The sequence below is a fragment of the Danio aesculapii genome, chromosome 7, assembly GCF_903798145.1.
Source record: "Danio aesculapii chromosome 7, fDanAes4.1, whole genome shotgun sequence".
NCBI classification, from domain to species: Eukaryota; Metazoa; Chordata; class Actinopteri; order Cypriniformes; family Danionidae; genus Danio; species Danio aesculapii.
The window spans coordinates 24,012,505-24,030,755 of NC_079441.1; the positions used below are offsets into that span (position 1 = coordinate 24,012,505).

Genomic DNA, 18,251 nt, shown 5'->3' on the forward strand with positions numbered 1-18,251 from the left:
TTCATTCCGCTGTGGCGACCCCTAATAAATAAAGGACTAAGCCGAAGTAAAATGAATATTTATAATAATTATACATTTTTTTCTTCATAATATAATGCAGTGTTACCAAAACTGACTTTTGCCATTTAAAATGATTTAAAAAAATCTAACCTTCAATTGAATATTTAATTATAAAACTGTACAGAATTTTAATATTGGGCATATTGACAAATCCCTAATATTAATAATATTATGGCCAGCAAAACAAAGACAGAAAGGTGAAGTACAGGGTGTAAGGAAAAGACCTTGAACACTCATTCTCAGTGCCATATTTGCAATGCATTGCCAATGTTTCCTTTATTACTGGCGACACAGAGCAAATGCACTAGTCCAGTGTTTACGTCCCTAGTGTGTCTGTATCTAATGAAGAGCAGTTATTATATGCTCTAATAGCAGCACGTCAGTTCCACCATTAGCCCATCACTTTGTGACTTTTTTTGAAATGCCACTAAAGAACAATACAATACTTGTGCAGATGCAGCTGAATGGAGTAGATAGGAGAGCTGGGAATAAAGCCAAATCGGGGCTCTCAATTTCCAAGTCACCTCCCACAAGATCTAGTCCTTGGCAGGTTCATAAAAATTAAGGAGGTGCATAGAAGCACACAGAGTCCTGGATGAATCTACCCACCAGGAATAAAGTAAAAACAATCTAGATCTAACACCCCATGTCTACAAGCCTAATGAAAACCAGGGGGAATTACATTTTTGGAGCTACAGTAATTATATTGGTTCCAGCTTAGTGTCTTCCGTATTGAATTGTGTTGGCCACTAGGAAGATTGTGAGGATTTTTTTATGAGACTTACAGTAGTTCTGGTTTAGTACGATGGAACTACATGGCCTAATATTGTGTTTTATTACAGCCAATTCACACTGCAAGAATCAACGCAGAATCCACAATCTAACAAGTACAGACTGAAAGTGCAAAAATAAATAAATGGCAACCAATGACAACATTAAACAATGAAGTAATGCAAAAATCCAAAAAGACCTAATGATGTGGCTGTTGCTGTTGGTCCATGTTTGTTGTTGACGTGTGAATTGACTGCTATATTCAGCCAGGTTGCAATCATATCAAATTCATTCATTCATTCATTCTTTTTTCCTTCAACTTAGTCCCTTTATTTATCCGGGGTCACCACAGCAGAATGAACCGAATGTTTTATACAGCGAATGCCCTTCCAGCTGCAACCCAGTACTGGGAAACATCCATACACACTCATTCACACTCATACACTATGGTCAATTTAGTTTATTCAAATCACCTGTGCTGCATGTCTTTGGACTGGAGAACATGCACATCCACACAGAAATGCCAACTGACCCATCCAGGATTTGAACCAGCAACTTTCTTGCTCTGAGGCGACAATGCTAACCACTGAGCCACCGTGTCACCCCCATATCAAATTTGGACACGCAAAAAGTTGTGCGCACACTTTAGCTGTTGAAAAAATGGCATTGCATTCTTTGGAATATTTTTAAAAACAGGATTCAACAATGCATCCAAAATGTAAAAAAACATCTACTTCATATTTTATAGTGCTTTGTGTCCATTCACTTTTCAGTGGTGCTGATTCTGGAAGTATTTTTCCAATTTAGTTTTCAATATGGATTATTATAAACCAGGGGCTTCCAATCCTGGAGATCTACCTTCCTGCAGAGTTCAACTGCAATCTTGATCAAAAGCACCCGTCTTTAATTACAAAGTTCTCCTTCAGATCCTACTTAGTTGGTTTTTGATCAGGGTTGGAACTCAACAGGAAGGTAGATCTGCAAGAACAGGATTGGGCACCCCTGTTATAACCATTGATAACATCAGGCTGAAAGTAGGGCAAGATAGAATCTGCGGACATTTTTTGCTATTTCTGTAAAAATCTGCGGATTTATGTGGAATTATTTTGGGAGTATTGCAGCTAAAAAACTAAAAACATAATACTTTTTAAACTTTTAGTTAATGTTTGCAATGCAAATCTATCTAGATCCACTTATTTGGTAAACAAACCAAGTCTTTCATATAATATATCTACTAAAAGACAGAAAATATTACTTTACAAATCGTATTGTCAATAAATAATATGAACATTTTCAAATTAGTCAATAATATTACTGAAATTGATTTAAAAACAAAATAAATATAAATTTACACAAGTAATTAAATAGACTCAATGATGGGCTAAAAATCGGTGGAAATCTGCGGATTTCTGTGCACGCAGATTCTGTCTGGGTCTAGCTATAAGCCATGAGCCAAATCAACAATTACAATAACCAAACCAACCATCCTTTAAAGTAAAAAAAGATTGCTTACGTAAGGATTGCTAAATGGACGATGAGGTGGCGCAGTATAGTGCTGTCGCCTCACAGCAAGAAGGTCGCTGCTTCGAGCCTCGGCTGGGTCAGTTGACGTTTCTGTGTGGAGTTTGCATGTTCTCCCTGCGTTCGCGTGGGTTTCCTCCGGGTGCTCCAGTTTCCCCCACAGTCCAAAGACATGTGGTACAGGTGAATTGGGTAGGCTAAATTGTCCATAGTGTATGAGTGTGAATGAGTGCGTACGGATGTTTCCCAGAGATGGGTTGCAGCTGGAAGGGCATCCACTGTGTAAAACATGTTCTGGATAAGTTGGCGGTTCATTCCGCTGTGGCGACCCCAGATTAATAAAGGGACTAAGCCGAAAAAAATGAATGAATGAAGGAATGAATGAATGAAGGATTGCTAAATCTGTCCATAATATCAGAACCCAAGAACTGTAATGGAACTTCATGAGGCAAGACCAGGATAATTGTCATGCAATAAAACAATAAACTTTCTAAGCTGAAAAGAAGATCAGCTAGAGAATCAGTTGTTCAACTGTCTTGATCATGAATGCTGAGCCCCCCTCCCTGCCCTCGAGTTTATCTTCTCCCCTAGAGCAGCTCACTCACATTCCTCACAGAATGTCCACGTTTTCAATATGGTGTATCTTGTGGATCTATATTCTTGTTTGGTATTGGAGAGATTTAGCAATCCTTACTCTTTCTTCAAGTTATGGTAATTCTATGAACTGTTGACTGAAGTTGAGTTATAAAAGGAACTTTTCACGCAAATTTTTTAACATTGAATGTTTAAAGAAGGAAAAGTATATATATTTAATATATTTCAAGTTTGTAACAAATATTTCCGTATATTAAGAACACAGGGAGACAGACTCAAATATGTCATATATGCTGGAAGTAGATGGATCTATATCGCTCTTTTGGCACACTTAGCTAAATGCCTCACAGCAATTTTCACGGGTAATGCCTTTTTCTGCATGATGTACAAAAGAACACTATTTAAAAATACATTTAATGGGGTTTATGCACAAAGATTTGTAATTTTCAGCAAGCCAGCTCAAGCGTTTCCAGTGAACTGTCATGCCATAAAAATTGCCAAGTTTAAGTTTTGGCTTCTTTAAAAATGAATGATCTTCACTGCCTGAATGTTTCACGATATAAACTGGGTCTCAGACCGGACAAGAAGTACTGCATTAAATTCCATAGTGCTGCGCCATGTCTTTAAAATATAGAAATTTAGTTTACCACAGTATTTTCAATGGAGTTTCTGCATTCGCCTGCTGCTCCTGACAGTGCTTGTGTCTTTCATCCTGTTTTACACCTGAAGAACTAAATGAATGCTTACGTCTATTTAAATGATTATACTTTAATTACATTACAACATCGATGCTGTAAAAGAAACCTTATGAAATAAAAATAGTCATATCAACCTTTCGCCAGAAGTTTATCGATGGCTGAAAAGCAGTAGCTGTGCATTAATGCAAGCTGAGGGCTTCATAAAAAAATACACAATTGATTAAAAACTTCAGAGCTCACAGCAGTTATATTTGTGATCATTCATTCATTCATTTTCTTTTCGGCTTAGTCCCTTTATTAATAGGGGGTTGCCACAGCGGAATGAACCGCCAACTTATCCAGCATATGATTAACGCAGCGGATGACCTTCAAGCTGCAACCCATCTCTGGGAAACATTCATACACACTCATTCACACTCTACAGACAATTTAACATACCCAACTCGCCTATAGCGCATGTCTTTGGACTGTGGGGGAAACCGGAGCACCCGGAGGAAATCCACGCAAACGCAGGGAGAACATGCAAACTCCACACAGAAACGTCAACTGACCCAGCCAAGGCTTGAACCAGCGACCTTCTTGCTGTGAGGCGACAGCACTACCTACTGCGCCACTGCGTAGCCCTATTTGTGATCAGTTATGGTTCATATTCCAATTGAGAAAATAAACTGAGGATTAAATTTTTCTAACGACTGTCTTATGCCAACATGTCTTCAAATTTGTAGATCTCTGGAACACTGGAACATTTTTTTCTTGCATTCATCACATGCATTTGGAATAAAATGGAACAAAAAGTGTATGAGATTTAAGATATGTTCGTGTGTGCGTGCTGAATTGTACCCATTGCTGTTGATTCTCTGAGAGGAACCCTGGAAGCACAAGCTTGAAGATTCCCAAAATAAACAGAGAGGGAGAAATGAACAAGGCAACAGGAAAGAGATGCTCTGAGACAATTGCAAATAAGATGAATGGTGTTTTCGCTGAACCAACTCTACCAACACTTACCTCATCCATGATATGCGAGGGTGGTATAATATCTCCCTGGGGGGAAGAAGAAAGAAGACTTTCAAAATCAAATAAATAAAGTGGTACGGTGTGGGCATTTGTTTGTGTGTGCGCGTGGGTGGGTGGTTTGACTGTTCTCTAAGGCCTCGCTTTAATTCAATTTCCCTGTGATTATCCCACTCTAACAGATGCCAGCTGGACAGGTCTGGACTGGGTGGAGCCTCTGGCACTCAAACTCAACTGGCATCTCCAATCAGTCTGCTTTGCTGTCAGCATTGGCCAGACGGGGCCGTTCGACTGAACTGAAAATGCCAGTCTCCAAACAGTGAGACGGCTTCAGATACACTGATGTTTATATCATTTACAGCAGCTCCATCCAATTACTCAGTTGTGCCTGACTGAAGAAACAGGGAGCAGCAGTGATTTGGTGGAGGACAGGAAGCGTGTGTGTGTATGTGTGTTTATGCATGTACAAAAAGGCTGGACGCCTAAAAGAATTATGACTAACCTCTTGACCCGGGATGTGATGAGCAGCAGGCTGCGGGAAAGAATGAAATGAACACATTATTTCACACATCGATGTGCACACAGACTCACTACACAAGCGGTTTGGAGTTTTAAATCATATGTCGTCAGGCGCTATGCATACAAATACAGCCGTGTGGGCGAGGAAGCCACTAAACTTCCTCTGCGGTGCTGGAGAAGCTGTGATATGTGCCATGTAAACACTTGCGGGTTAAACTCATAACAAAAGCATCTCTTTCAATAGAGATGCTGCACACAACAACTGAACTACAATTCCACAGGATCATCATAGAGGTTACTGTAATTATAATATAGGGCTGCACAGTAATATTGTTTCAGCATCGATATTGTGATCACTGGCAATAGTTACATTGGAGGATATGCAATGTGCGTTATAATTTATCATTTGCATGTGTTTTTGAGGCCTGTTGATGTGTAATTATTTTAAACCATTTAGGCATAAGAAATTGTAGCGTTTGTAACCTTTAATAACAATTCATTCTTATTTTTATTATTTAATTACTGTACCTGATTACTGTTAGACTTGGAAAACGATAAAAAATGTTTATTTCAATTGTGTCTATTTTATTACACTACCTGACAAAAGTCTTGTCGTCGATCCCAGTTGTAAGAGCAACAAATAATACTTGAACATGGACCCAAGATTCTCACAGTAATAAGTCAAGTTTGGTAAAGGAAAAATCATGGTTTGGAGTTACATTCAGTATGGTGGCGTGTGAGAGATCTGCAGAGTGGATGGCAACATCAACAGCCAGGGGTATCAAGACATTTGTGCTGCCCATTACATTACAAACCACAGGAGAGGGCAAATTCTTCAGCAGGATAGAGCTCCTTCTCATACTTCAGCCTCCACATCAAAGTTACTGAAAGCAAAGAAGGTCAAGGTGCTCCAGGATTGGCCAGCCCAGTCACCAGACATAAACATCATTGAGCTTGCCTGGGGTAAAGTGAAGGAGGAGGCATTGAAAATTAATCCAAAGAATCTTGATAAACTCTGGAAGTCCTGCAAGAACGCTTTCTTTGCCATTCCAGATGACTTTATTAAGAAGTTATTTGAGTCATTGCAGAGATGTATGGATGCTGTCCTCCAAGCTCATGAGAGTCATTCCCAATATTAATTATTTTTCCACTGCACCATGACTTTATATTCTATACTGTACATTATTTCTGTTAAGTGACAAGATTTTTGACAAGTGACAAGATTTTTGAAAAGAAAAATCAGACCTTATCATCCTAATTAAATAATTAAAAATCAAGGCATGATCATATTTATTTTGGTAAAATAAGCGGAATCTAGAGGCGTTTGCCTTTCATTTAAGCCACATCTGGTACCAAATGATCAACTAGAAGCCAAGTTATTATTTGTTGTTCCTAAAACTTGGACAGGTGACAAGACTTTTGTCAGGTAGTGTAGATGTTTTTATATTTTAGGCAGATGCACTTCTCTGCAGAATCATCCCAATCAATCTAATAGTATCAATTCTTTCCAAATAGTGAAAATTCAAGTCCTCTGGTGAAATTGTATGCATATCAAAATATATATCACAGAATAACAAAATTTCCCAATGTTAGATTTTTCCAATATCGTGCAGCCCCATTATAAAAGCCTTGTTTCATAGTAGACTGTGCTATTGACAGGGAGAACTGAATACTGTTTAACAGGAAAATAAAGGGTTTGATAATAACTGTGTGGGGATTTTAATAATTGAGATGTCTCTTACTTTATCTCTGCGGATCAGCTCAAAAGCAGCAAGCAGTTCTCCTGCAGAATTCCCAGCTTTTTGGATGGGATACCAGGCGAGGCGAGGGGAAGATGCCATTGATGGTTGGCAAACACAGCGGCCCATGAACTCATCAGCTCCCTGCAGAGGTCAAATACCTTAAGCTTTTCTGTTTCAAAGACAAGCCTATTTGACATAGTATTTTAGAATAAATTAACAGAATAGTATTACTGTTTCTAAGTGGGGTTTTTTTGTCAAATACTTTCCAGGATCGTGCTAGGTGTTGCTTTAGATAGAAGAAAGCGAACTTGAAATTTGAGAATTTGAGCAAAACTGCTGTTCTCAGTTGTATTAAATTTTTTTCTAGAATTATTTATATACTGTTAATAGTAACTGTTAATACATCAATCTATTTTTAAGTTTCATTGAATTTTAGCAACTTGGTTATTAAAATTCATATATATATTTTTTTCAAATACTCTATATTTCAATAGCAATTTACAACAAAAACATAATTAAAGATTTTATTTTTTAGAATTATTATATATATATATATATATATATATATATATATATATATATATATATATATATATATATTATAATATATATATTATAAATAAAAGTTATTTAAGAGTGTGTATGTATATGTATATGTATATGTATATATATGTATATGTATATGTATATGTATATATATATATATATATATATATATATATATATATATATATATATATATATATATATATATATATATATATATATGTATGTATATGTATATACACACATACATATAAATGTTTATTTATATTTAGATATAAATTATATATGTATATGATACAATTAAAACAAAATTGTTTTATATAGTTTTGTTTCTATGTATGTATATCACATATACATAATAAATATACATTTAAAACACACACACATATTATGTCAAAACCAACTTTTAATTCAGATGCGATTAATTGCAATTAATCTCTGCTCAGCACTAGTTAATTTACGTTAGAATATCTACATTTTTATTTGTTTAGATTTAGTTCAATCAACAATTATAATAGTTTTAACATGTGGAAATATACATTATTAAATACAACTAAGAAACAAACTTGCTATAAAGTGAGTTTGATATTCATTAAATAATCTTTCGCAGGTTGGCAGGTACTAAACAACCTGTGAAGGCACCAGATTTCACATCTGGCTTCATAAAAAGACAAAAACAAAAATCTATATTTTTATTTGTCTATGATTTGTTTCAATCAACCATTATTAAATATAATTTCTGAAATAATATATTTATAAATACAACTGCTCAGAAACAGACTTGCTATAAAGTGACTTTGATATTCATCAAATAATCTCTCCCTGACTATATTGGCAGTTTCTGAACAAGTTGTAAAAGAAACTAGACCTCACAGCTGGCTACACAAAAAAAAAAAAAAAAAATCAGTATTGCAATTTGTGTAGATTTGTTTCGCTCAACAATTATAATAGTTTTAATATATGGGGTTATACATTAATAAATACGACTGCTCAGAAACAGACTTGCTATAAATTGACTTTGATATTCATCAAATAATCTCTCCCTGACAATGTTGGCAGGTAATGAATAAACTGTAAAAGACACCAAACTTCACATCTGGCTACACAAAAAAGACTGACCTGACATTAAGCACAGCCGTTTATAAAACAACAGATACCAACACAACGAAAAACGCACATAGGTGTCCTGATCGTACAGCTCCACCACAATGTTTGGAGGGCTCCTCTCAGTCACAAGATGGTCTCCAAAAATTTCCACTTCGTAGAAAATGAGGGTCTGGTCCCAGGTGGGGTTGAGTGTGTTTCGAACAGTCACAGTCTTCTGACTCTGATGCAGGAACGACACAACGGCATAGGCATCTATGCAAAGAGCCAAAGAACAAAGGTCACTGAATGGAATCAAAATTTAGTGTCAAGATGAGTAATTATAACGTATGGCATGAACTGCAAATTCACATTGAAAAATCATTGGCAATGCGCACTTCAATACTGTCAAAAAAGAAGATTAAACTGTCAACTAAAACAAGTAAGGCTTCACCAGGTCAGATGGAGGGTTTTTTGCAACATTGATGAATAAATGAAATGGAAAGAACTGCATCAAGAGTTGGGAAAGATGCAGAGCCATCAACTCACTAAAAGTCTGTTTGCCATCAAGACTTGGGCAATGATTTGGTGCGTTCTCCTCAGAACAAGACCTTCAACGCATCAGTAAACACAATAAACATCAGTATTTTCTGTTTTTATTTGGTGTGGTAATGAGGGGGACTTTGCCAATAAGAAAACATCAATTATGGAAGTGAAAAGAACCAGAGATATCCTGAATTACGACGTAGGGAGGGTGAGACCAATTTTAAACTTTAGCAGGTCTATGTAATGTCTGAAAGATGATGTGTGGTGGAGAGACAGAGAGGGAAGTGAGTGATGTGAGTGAGTGAGCGAATGCATATGTATGCGCACGTGTGGGTGTTTATGTGTGTGATTGAGTGTTTTAAAGTGATAGTTCACAACCGAAAATTGTATTCTGTTATTTGTTAGCTCAATACTTTGTGTGCTGTAGTTGTTTACTATGAACTCATAAAGAGCGCTGTTCTCCAAAATGATAAATATTGATATACACTAAGGTGTTCTCTTCTAAATCATACAACAGCTTTGCAAGAGAGATACATACTGAAATTTAACCAATGTGCATCCTAATAGATATTTATTTTCACTTTTATGGCATCATTTTGGTTCTGTTCATGTAAATAGCATATATTTTAAAACTGAACTTTATATATGTCAACTACATTCATGCAAGATGTCAGATTCTTTGTTATAGACTTCCATTGAAGGCATTTAAAAAAAATTTAATCTGTAATATTTTAGCAATTTTTTATGTTAGCTTATAAAGCAAACGCATGCCTATTTTTCCTGTTTTCTGCTTTTGAACACTGTAGGACAAAATAACTGTGTTGATATGCACATCAGAGGTTTTTTATGCATATACTGAGAAATGTGCATGCGTGCAAGTATAGTTTTGTTTTTCAGGTAACCTTGCACAAAAACAATCATGATTAAACTGAATGTTGTTTCTGATCATAGCATTTAGTATATGGAAAATAATAAATTGAATGGCTTTGGTCTTTAAAAAACAAAAGCAGCATTATTTAAACAAAACAAACTGTCATTAAAAGAGTTAAAATCCTTAAAGTGAAGGTATTTTGTGGTTATCATCATGATTGATGCTGGTAAAGAAATCTCTGTAAATGAAAGTGCATAAAAATATTACAATTTTTACATTTTTGTCTTCTACAGAGTAAATCTGTGTATAACCTTTTTAAATTGACCAAGGCAAGCTTCCACTACACTTTTTCTTTAAATAGGCATGTGTGAACATTTACATTTAGTCATTTAGCAGACGCTTTTTTTTTCCAAAGCGACTAACAATGGAGGCGGTATTCAGTGATTCAACAAGAGGAGGCAGTACATACAAGAAGTGCTAGTTAATCAAAGTAACTTGTTTATACTCAGAGAATTTTAATGCTAGATTAGGATTTTTTGTTTGTTTTTGTTTTTTTTGAGAGAGAGAGAGAGAGAGAGAGAGAGAGAGAGAGAGAGAGAGAGAGAGAGAGAGAGAGAGAGCTTCTATAGGTGGTTTTAGTATTATTCACTGAGGTTTAGGTGTTCTCTGAAGAGATTGAAACATTGAATGAAAAGATTTGAGAAGGGTTTGGCTGCAGATTTGGTGCAGATGCGATCTGAGCAGCATTCAATGCTTTTTAATGTGCTCACCTAACCCCCCTCCCCCTCACAGTGACGTCACTAGCTCCACTGAGTGCATTGTGTCATTGCATCTCTAAGCAATGCAATCTCAGCTTGCATCATAAAGGCTGCATACAGATTCTATTGCAAGGTTTTGGAATGTGACTTAGACCTTTTTTTCTGAAAGATTATTGGAGTTTGCTTTACAAGAAAATACAATTTCAGTCATCCACCACTACTTCAGAAAGTTATAATTTTCTTTTAATTATGCAATAACGCGTTACTAGTGTGTTACTGTAACGTTATTACTTTTGACAGTAACTAATACTGTAACGCATTACTTTTTAAATATAGTAACTCCATTATCGTTACAATATGATGCGTTTGTCCGTTACTTGGTAAGTTAATTAATTTTGCCTTTTGTCTACAGTAACTAGTGTGTTACTGTAACGTTATTACTTTTGACAGTAACTAATACTGTAACGCATTACTTTTTAAATATAGTAACTCCATTATCGTTACAATATGATGCGTTTGTCCGTTACTTGGTAAGTTAATTAATTTTGCCTTCAGTCTAGCCCACATCTTCCTGTTTACAGCGGCGACGCATTGTGGGATTGGTGGATGCCAACCAACTACCGTAAAGAAGAATGCACGCGAGATACACCAAGTGTACGCAAGAGAGACCAAGTGTGCACAAGACTATTAAATGTTACTATTATTTATTACTAATACTACAATGTTTGTTGTTTCAAATAAATAAAGCACACATTTGTATAACAAAACTGATTAGTTTAGTAGACACAGTGACACATTTCTGTTATATTTCAGAACACAAGTTATTTAAAATGTGTGCTGTAGTATTGCTCAGAAAAAACGCTGTGATTTACATTTTATTGTTTTAATATTTTATAGCTGTTATACAACAGCAGATTTTGCACTTTGAATATACACAGCTTCCTTTCCAAAAGTTGTTGACATGCCACATTTAATATGTGGTTAGTTTGAAAATTGCTCATCGATTTCATTTCTGAGCAGCTGTTGTTTTTGTTTTGTTTACAATGCATAAAATTGATGGCTATCTATAACAGCCATCAGATAATTCAGATTCCTTTCATTTGTTTATTTCATAAAGGTTTTGTGTTTGTTGTATATTGTCGTTATTTTCATACTCAAGCTGTGAAGGAACATGTTTAAGGGGTTAAATACAAAGTTTTACGATGCTGAAGCAATTTTTTATCACCTTGTGATATTTTTTTATTTCTGTGCTGCTGGTCTGACAAATAAATGAGTGTTTAAAAATTACTTTTTATTTAAGTTTGTCTTGTGTTTTAGTTGTGAGAATGCAAATGAATTAAAACTGTGAAGTTGATCTACAGTGTATTCTCCATGCAGCACTGAAGTGACTCAAAAATTGCTTTAAACAGTAATGCATTACTTTTTGGTGTAAGTAATCAATAAAGTAATTGAGTTAGTTTTTAAATGAAGTAACTAGTAACTGTAACTAGTTACTATTTTTGAGTAACTAGCACAACACTGATATCGGCATATATATTTTGCTACAGCTAATGATATGAGTTTTTAATGACATGAGGATAAAACTATTCCTTTAAACTGCACAACATCCAAACATTTAAATAAACATATGCTCTTGAGGCGCAAAAAATTAGGAGAGTGACATCAACTACTTAGGAATGACAGAAATTGGAAGGAAAGTCAAAGTTTATTATTTCAGTCAACATAAAGCAGTCTCAGTGGGACGGTTTTACTTGGGAGGGAGAATCAGACACTTTTCCCAGCTCTTATTAAACTTGCCCAGTTACACACAGGCACACACACAACTTCCCACAAACACAGTGGCTCAAATAAACAAAGGGATAAACAAGCTATGGGGAGCGTGCACTGTTACCCAGGAGCCAATGGGAAATAAACACAGGCAGTGTCTAATCTGGCTGCTTATAGTGAACAGTAAATAAACAGTCTTCCCCAAGGGCATTGTGGGACTGGACATGTCAACTGCTGCCCACGTGTACGATTCAAACATGCTGCATGACCCTTGGGAGCAATGACATGCTTAGAGGGAAAAGGGAAAGGCAACCAAGGAACTCAGAATGGATTATTTCCCATATATCAGTATTAAAAAGTGTCAAAAATGAACAACAGCAAACAACAGATAGAATGATACATAAGATAGAAGATAGAACAATGAATTCACAGAACGATACATAAATACAGTAGTAATAAAATTATAGAATGATACACAGAACAATAGATGAACAGAATGATACACAGAACAATAGATGAACAGAATGATAGACAAAACAATAGATGAACAGGATAGAGAGAACGATAGATGAACAGAATGATAGATGAACAGAATGATAGACAAAACAATAGATGAACAATGATAGACAGAATGATAGATGAACAGAATAGACAAAACAACAGATAAACAGAATGATAGACAGCACAATAGATGAACAGGATAGACAGAACTATAGATAAACAGAATGATAGATAAACAGAATGATAGACAAAACAATAGATGAACAATGATAGACAGAATGATAGATGAACAGAATAGACAAAACAACAGATAAACAGAATGATAGACAGCACAATAGATGAACAGGATAGACAGAACGATAGATAAACAGAATGATAGATAAACAGAATGATAGACAGAACGAAGGATGAACAGGACAGAAAGAACGATGAGTGAACAGAATGATAGACAGAACGATGGATGAACAGAATGATGGATGAACAGAATGATAGATAGAATGATGGATGAACAGAATGATGGATGAACAGAATGATAGATAGAATGATGGATGAACAGAATGATGGATGAACAGAATGATAGACAGAACGATTGATGAACAAAATGACGGATAAACAGAATGATAGACAGAACAATGGATGAGCAGAGTGATAGACAGAATGATGGATGAACAGAAGGATAGACAGAACGATAGATGAATAGAATGATAGATGAACAGAATAATAGAAAGAACGATGGATGAACCGAATCATAGACAGAATGATAGATGAACAGAATAATAGATTAACAGAATGATAGATAGACAGATAGATGAACAGAATGATAGACAGAATGGTGGATGAACAGAATGATAGACAGAACGATAGATAAACAGAATAATAGATGAACAGAATGATAGATAGAACGATAGATGAACAGAATGATGGATGAACAGAATGATAGACAGAACAATAGATGAACAGAATAATAGATGAACAGAATGATAGACAGAACGATGGATGAACAGAATAATAGATGAACAGAATGATAGATAGAATGATAGATGAACAGAATGATAGACATAATGATAGATAAACAGAATGATAGACAAAACAATAGATGAACAATGATAGACAGAATGATAGATGAACAGAATAGACAAAACAACAGATAAACAGAATGATAGACAGCACAATAGATGAACAGGATAGACAGAACGATAGATAAACAGAATGATAGATAAACAGAATGATAGACAGAACGAAGGATGAACAGGACAGAAAGAACGATGAGTGAACAGAATGATAGACAGAACGATGGATGAACAGAATGATGGATGAACAGATTGATAGATAGAATGATGGATGAACAGAATGATGGATGAACAGAATGATAGACAGAACGATTGATGAACAAAATGACGGATAAACAGAATGATAGACAGAACAATGGATGAGCAGAGTGATAGACAGAATGATGGATGAACAGAAGGATAGACAGAACGATAGATGAATAGAATGATAGATGAACAGAATAATAGAAAGAACGATGGATGAACCGAATCATAGACAGGATGATAGATGAACAGAATAATAGATTAACAGAATGATAGATAGACAGATAGATGAACAGAATGATAGACAGAATGGTGGATGAACAGAATGATAGACAGAACGATAGATGAACAGAATAATAGATGAACAGAATGATAGATAGAACGATAGATGAACAGAATGATGGATGAACAGAATGATAGACAGAACAATAGATGAACAGAATAATAGATGAACAGAATGATAGACAGAACGATGGATGAACAGAATAATAGATGAACAGAATGATAGATAGAATGATAGATGAACAGAATGATAGACAGAATGATGGATGAACAGAATGGTGGATGAACAGAATAACAGACAGAACGGTGGATGAACAAAATGATAGACAGAATGGTGGATGAACAGAATTATAGACAGATTGATGGATTAGCAGAATGATAGACAGAATGATGGATGAACAATGATAGACAGAACGACGGATGAACAGATTGATAGACAGAACGATGGATGAACAATGATCGCCAACCTGATTTCACCAATAGGACATGTTTCTGAATTAACATCTATGTTGATCCTGGAACAACATTCCAATCAGAATTAAGGGATATGTTTTTTACTGTTTATTATAAGTTTGATTGTTATCCAACTGTTATTCCCCTCTGATTTTGGGAATAGTTTACAGCTATGGTTGGGTTTAGGGGTAGGGAATAGATACGGATTACCTTTTCAAACAAAAATGATGTTCCAGGATCAACATGGATGTTAATCCAGAATTGCATTGTACTTGGCAAAATCATGACATGTGAACATTGATAGACAGACAGACAGATGCATGCACGGATGGATGGACAGACGAGCTGGCAGATGTAATGACAGATAGAACGATAGATAGAAAAATAGAACAATACAGAATAACAGACAGATACAACAATAGATCCAATAGATAGATAAATCAACAAAACGATAGATAGAAAATGAATGGACGGACGGACGGAAGGACGAACGGATAGATAGATAGATAGATAGATAGATAGATAGATAGATAGATAGATAGATAGATAGATAGATAGATAGATAGATAGATAGATAGATAGATAGATAGATAGATAGATAGATAGATAGATAGATAGATAGATAGATAGATAGATAGACAGATAGACAAACAGATACTGCAGATAGAATGAACAAAAAACGATAGATAAATCAACAAAACGATCGAAAAATAGACAAACAGAATGATAATACAACAGACAGAGGCAGACAGACAGATCGATAGATAGATAATCTTATAGTATCTGTCCCAACTCTCTCTCTCTGATCACTGATGTAGACTGATGCAGCTCTACATTTTCCTCTCCTTTATAAATATTGTGCCATCAATCATATCCCTTTACCAAACTCCATCTCAAGTGCACCAAAGACAAGTGATTTCTCCAGCTTGATTTATTCGTTTTCCTCAGAGCTAGGAACCCTGTAAAAGATCTAGGCTGGGTTTTGTGCATCAGGAGACCGACCCAAACTATTTGTAGATTTGTAATCAGAGAGCCAGACTGGCCTGATTTATGCCAGGCCTGTATTTTTAAAAGGATCCTCAATGTTTTTTCATCTGTGCTTGCGGGTTCAGAATGAACCTTAAACGCACAGCCCGGGTAGCGACATTTCCAGAATTTCACAAAAAACAAAAAAGTATACTTCAGATCTTTCTCCACCTTAATGTCTCTTTTCTTTCTCTTTTTTCCCTCTTTTCATCTTTGTTCCATTTTTAGACTATGGCTTTTCCATGCACAGGAGATTTATACCAGACATCTCTAATGGGTGATAACCAGCAGGCGTATTTTGCCTGTATTTTAATGATGTGAAGCACACGGGGTTAAAAATTTCACTACCACAAGTAAGAGCTTTAGACCATGGCAACAGACCCGCTATGCTTTAAAGAGTGAAATACTACTCCAAGTGTTGCCAAGAAAGCTCTTTTACTGTATACTTGACTTTTTCTCAGTTCTTTGTCAGTGTCACATTTTGAATGAAAACTTGCTTCATGTTTATTAATAGGTAATATTAATATGAGGTAATAACAAGGCCCACACAGAATGTGTACATTTAGAAGGCAAAATATGAGGAATTTAAGTGAGGTTTATTCATAAACTAATTTCGAGAGGATCTTATGATTGTGCTTATGATTTATCACAGCCGGTCTCGTATTAAGCTAATCAGTATCATCCAATCATATGAGCCATAAGCTACTATAAATAACCACAGTTTTCAGTCCACTTTATCTTTGTTTGGAAGAAACCCCACTTCCTCCCCATTCTCCTCCTTCACTATAGATCGGGCGGCACGGAGGCCCAGTGGTTAGCACTATTAGCCCCACAGCAAGAACACTGCCAGCCCTGGTCCTGCCAGGTCGGTAGGTGTTTCTGTGAGGAGTTCGTATATTCTCCCCGTGTCCGCGTGGGTTTTCCCCGGGTTCTACGGTTTCCTCCCACCATCCAAATATATACATCATGCATAACAATCAAGCATTTGTCTTGCCCCCTTTTTTCCTCACGTGTTCCCTTAGCTACTGCAGAGGGGGAGTTCTGAGATCCACCGAGCTCAGGCTCCCCTCTCGCTCTGCAAACGCGAGGAAGCCCCGGGCTCGAGGATCCCTTGAGCTCGGGGCTCTCTCCCGGGACAGCATGCCAAACAAGCTTTTGATGAATCATCAGCTAAGTGTGAACTCTTGAAATATAGTAACATGCCTCAACCCCACAAAAAAAAAAGATCACCCAAAAGTGAAAACTTCTTATTTACTTTAATAAAATTCGTAGTTAATCATCAAAGATGCAGGAATTTGTGGTGCTTGGTGATTCGTATAATGCAAGTTAAAAAAATAAATCCAAACAAGCTCAACAAGCCTAAATCACACTCCAAAAGGCAAATTGGGTAAAACATGGACTAGCCCAAACATTTTAGTTAAATGTTAGTTTAGTTGTTCCTATTCATTTAATTAAAAAAATTAACCAACAAGTTGGGTTTGTCCTTGTTACACCCAAAATTGAGTTGAAATAACCTGTAATTTTTGGAGTGCAATCTCTAATGCAGTGAGGTCTTATGAAGTGAAACAATCAGCCTGTGCAAGAAATTGAAAATTATTTACAATAATATTTGCTCTAATCTACAGCCTGGGAAATTTAGGCTCATGGCAATCTGTTACTTTTTAAATTAGTGACTAATTCATTTTAATCTCGTTCGTACATATTAGTATGATTTGCTCATCTTGCACACTGAGAACTGTATGTCAATTAATGCTTATAATATTGTAAATACAGTCCAATTTCTTGCACAGACTGACAGTCCTCGGCCTCCCCAACCCTGCACATTTTGTATGTCTTCCTTACTTAACACACCTGATTCTGATCATCAACTCATTAACAGAGAGATCCATGAACTGATCCTTGTGTGTCAAATAAAAGAGACAAACAAAATGTGGAGGGCAGGGGGGCCAGAAGACCGGAAATGAGAACCACTGTATTATAGCAAAGCTTTTGGTTTGTGCGATCTTACAAATTATATATATAATTTATATATAAATATAATATATAATGTAAATATATAAATGTGTGTGTATATGTATATATATATATATATATATATATATATATATATATATATATATATATATATATATATATATATATATATATATATATATATATATATATATATATATATACACACACACACA

The 18,251-nt window shown here is 35.7% G+C and overlaps 1 protein-coding gene across 4 annotated transcripts in view; it reads right to left on the reverse strand.

The window, feature by feature from the left end:
• Positions 1–18,251, reverse strand: part of dysf (dysferlin, limb girdle muscular dystrophy 2B (autosomal recessive)) — a 145,939-nt gene that overhangs the window by 72,742 nt on the left and 54,946 nt on the right. For all 4 annotated transcript variants that reach the window (XM_056461356.1, XM_056461357.1, XM_056461355.1 and 1 more), the window contains 5 exons: positions 8,640–8,821; positions 6,917–7,057; positions 5,158–5,187; positions 4,650–4,685; positions 4,485–4,526 (listed from right to left, as the gene is read on the reverse strand). In XM_056461356.1, the coding sequence (XP_056317331.1) occupies positions 4,485–4,526; positions 4,650–4,685; positions 5,158–5,187; positions 6,917–7,057; positions 8,640–8,821 (431 nt within the window). The remainder of the gene's footprint in view (positions 1–4,484; positions 4,527–4,649; positions 4,686–5,157; positions 5,188–6,916; positions 7,058–8,639; positions 8,822–18,251) is intronic.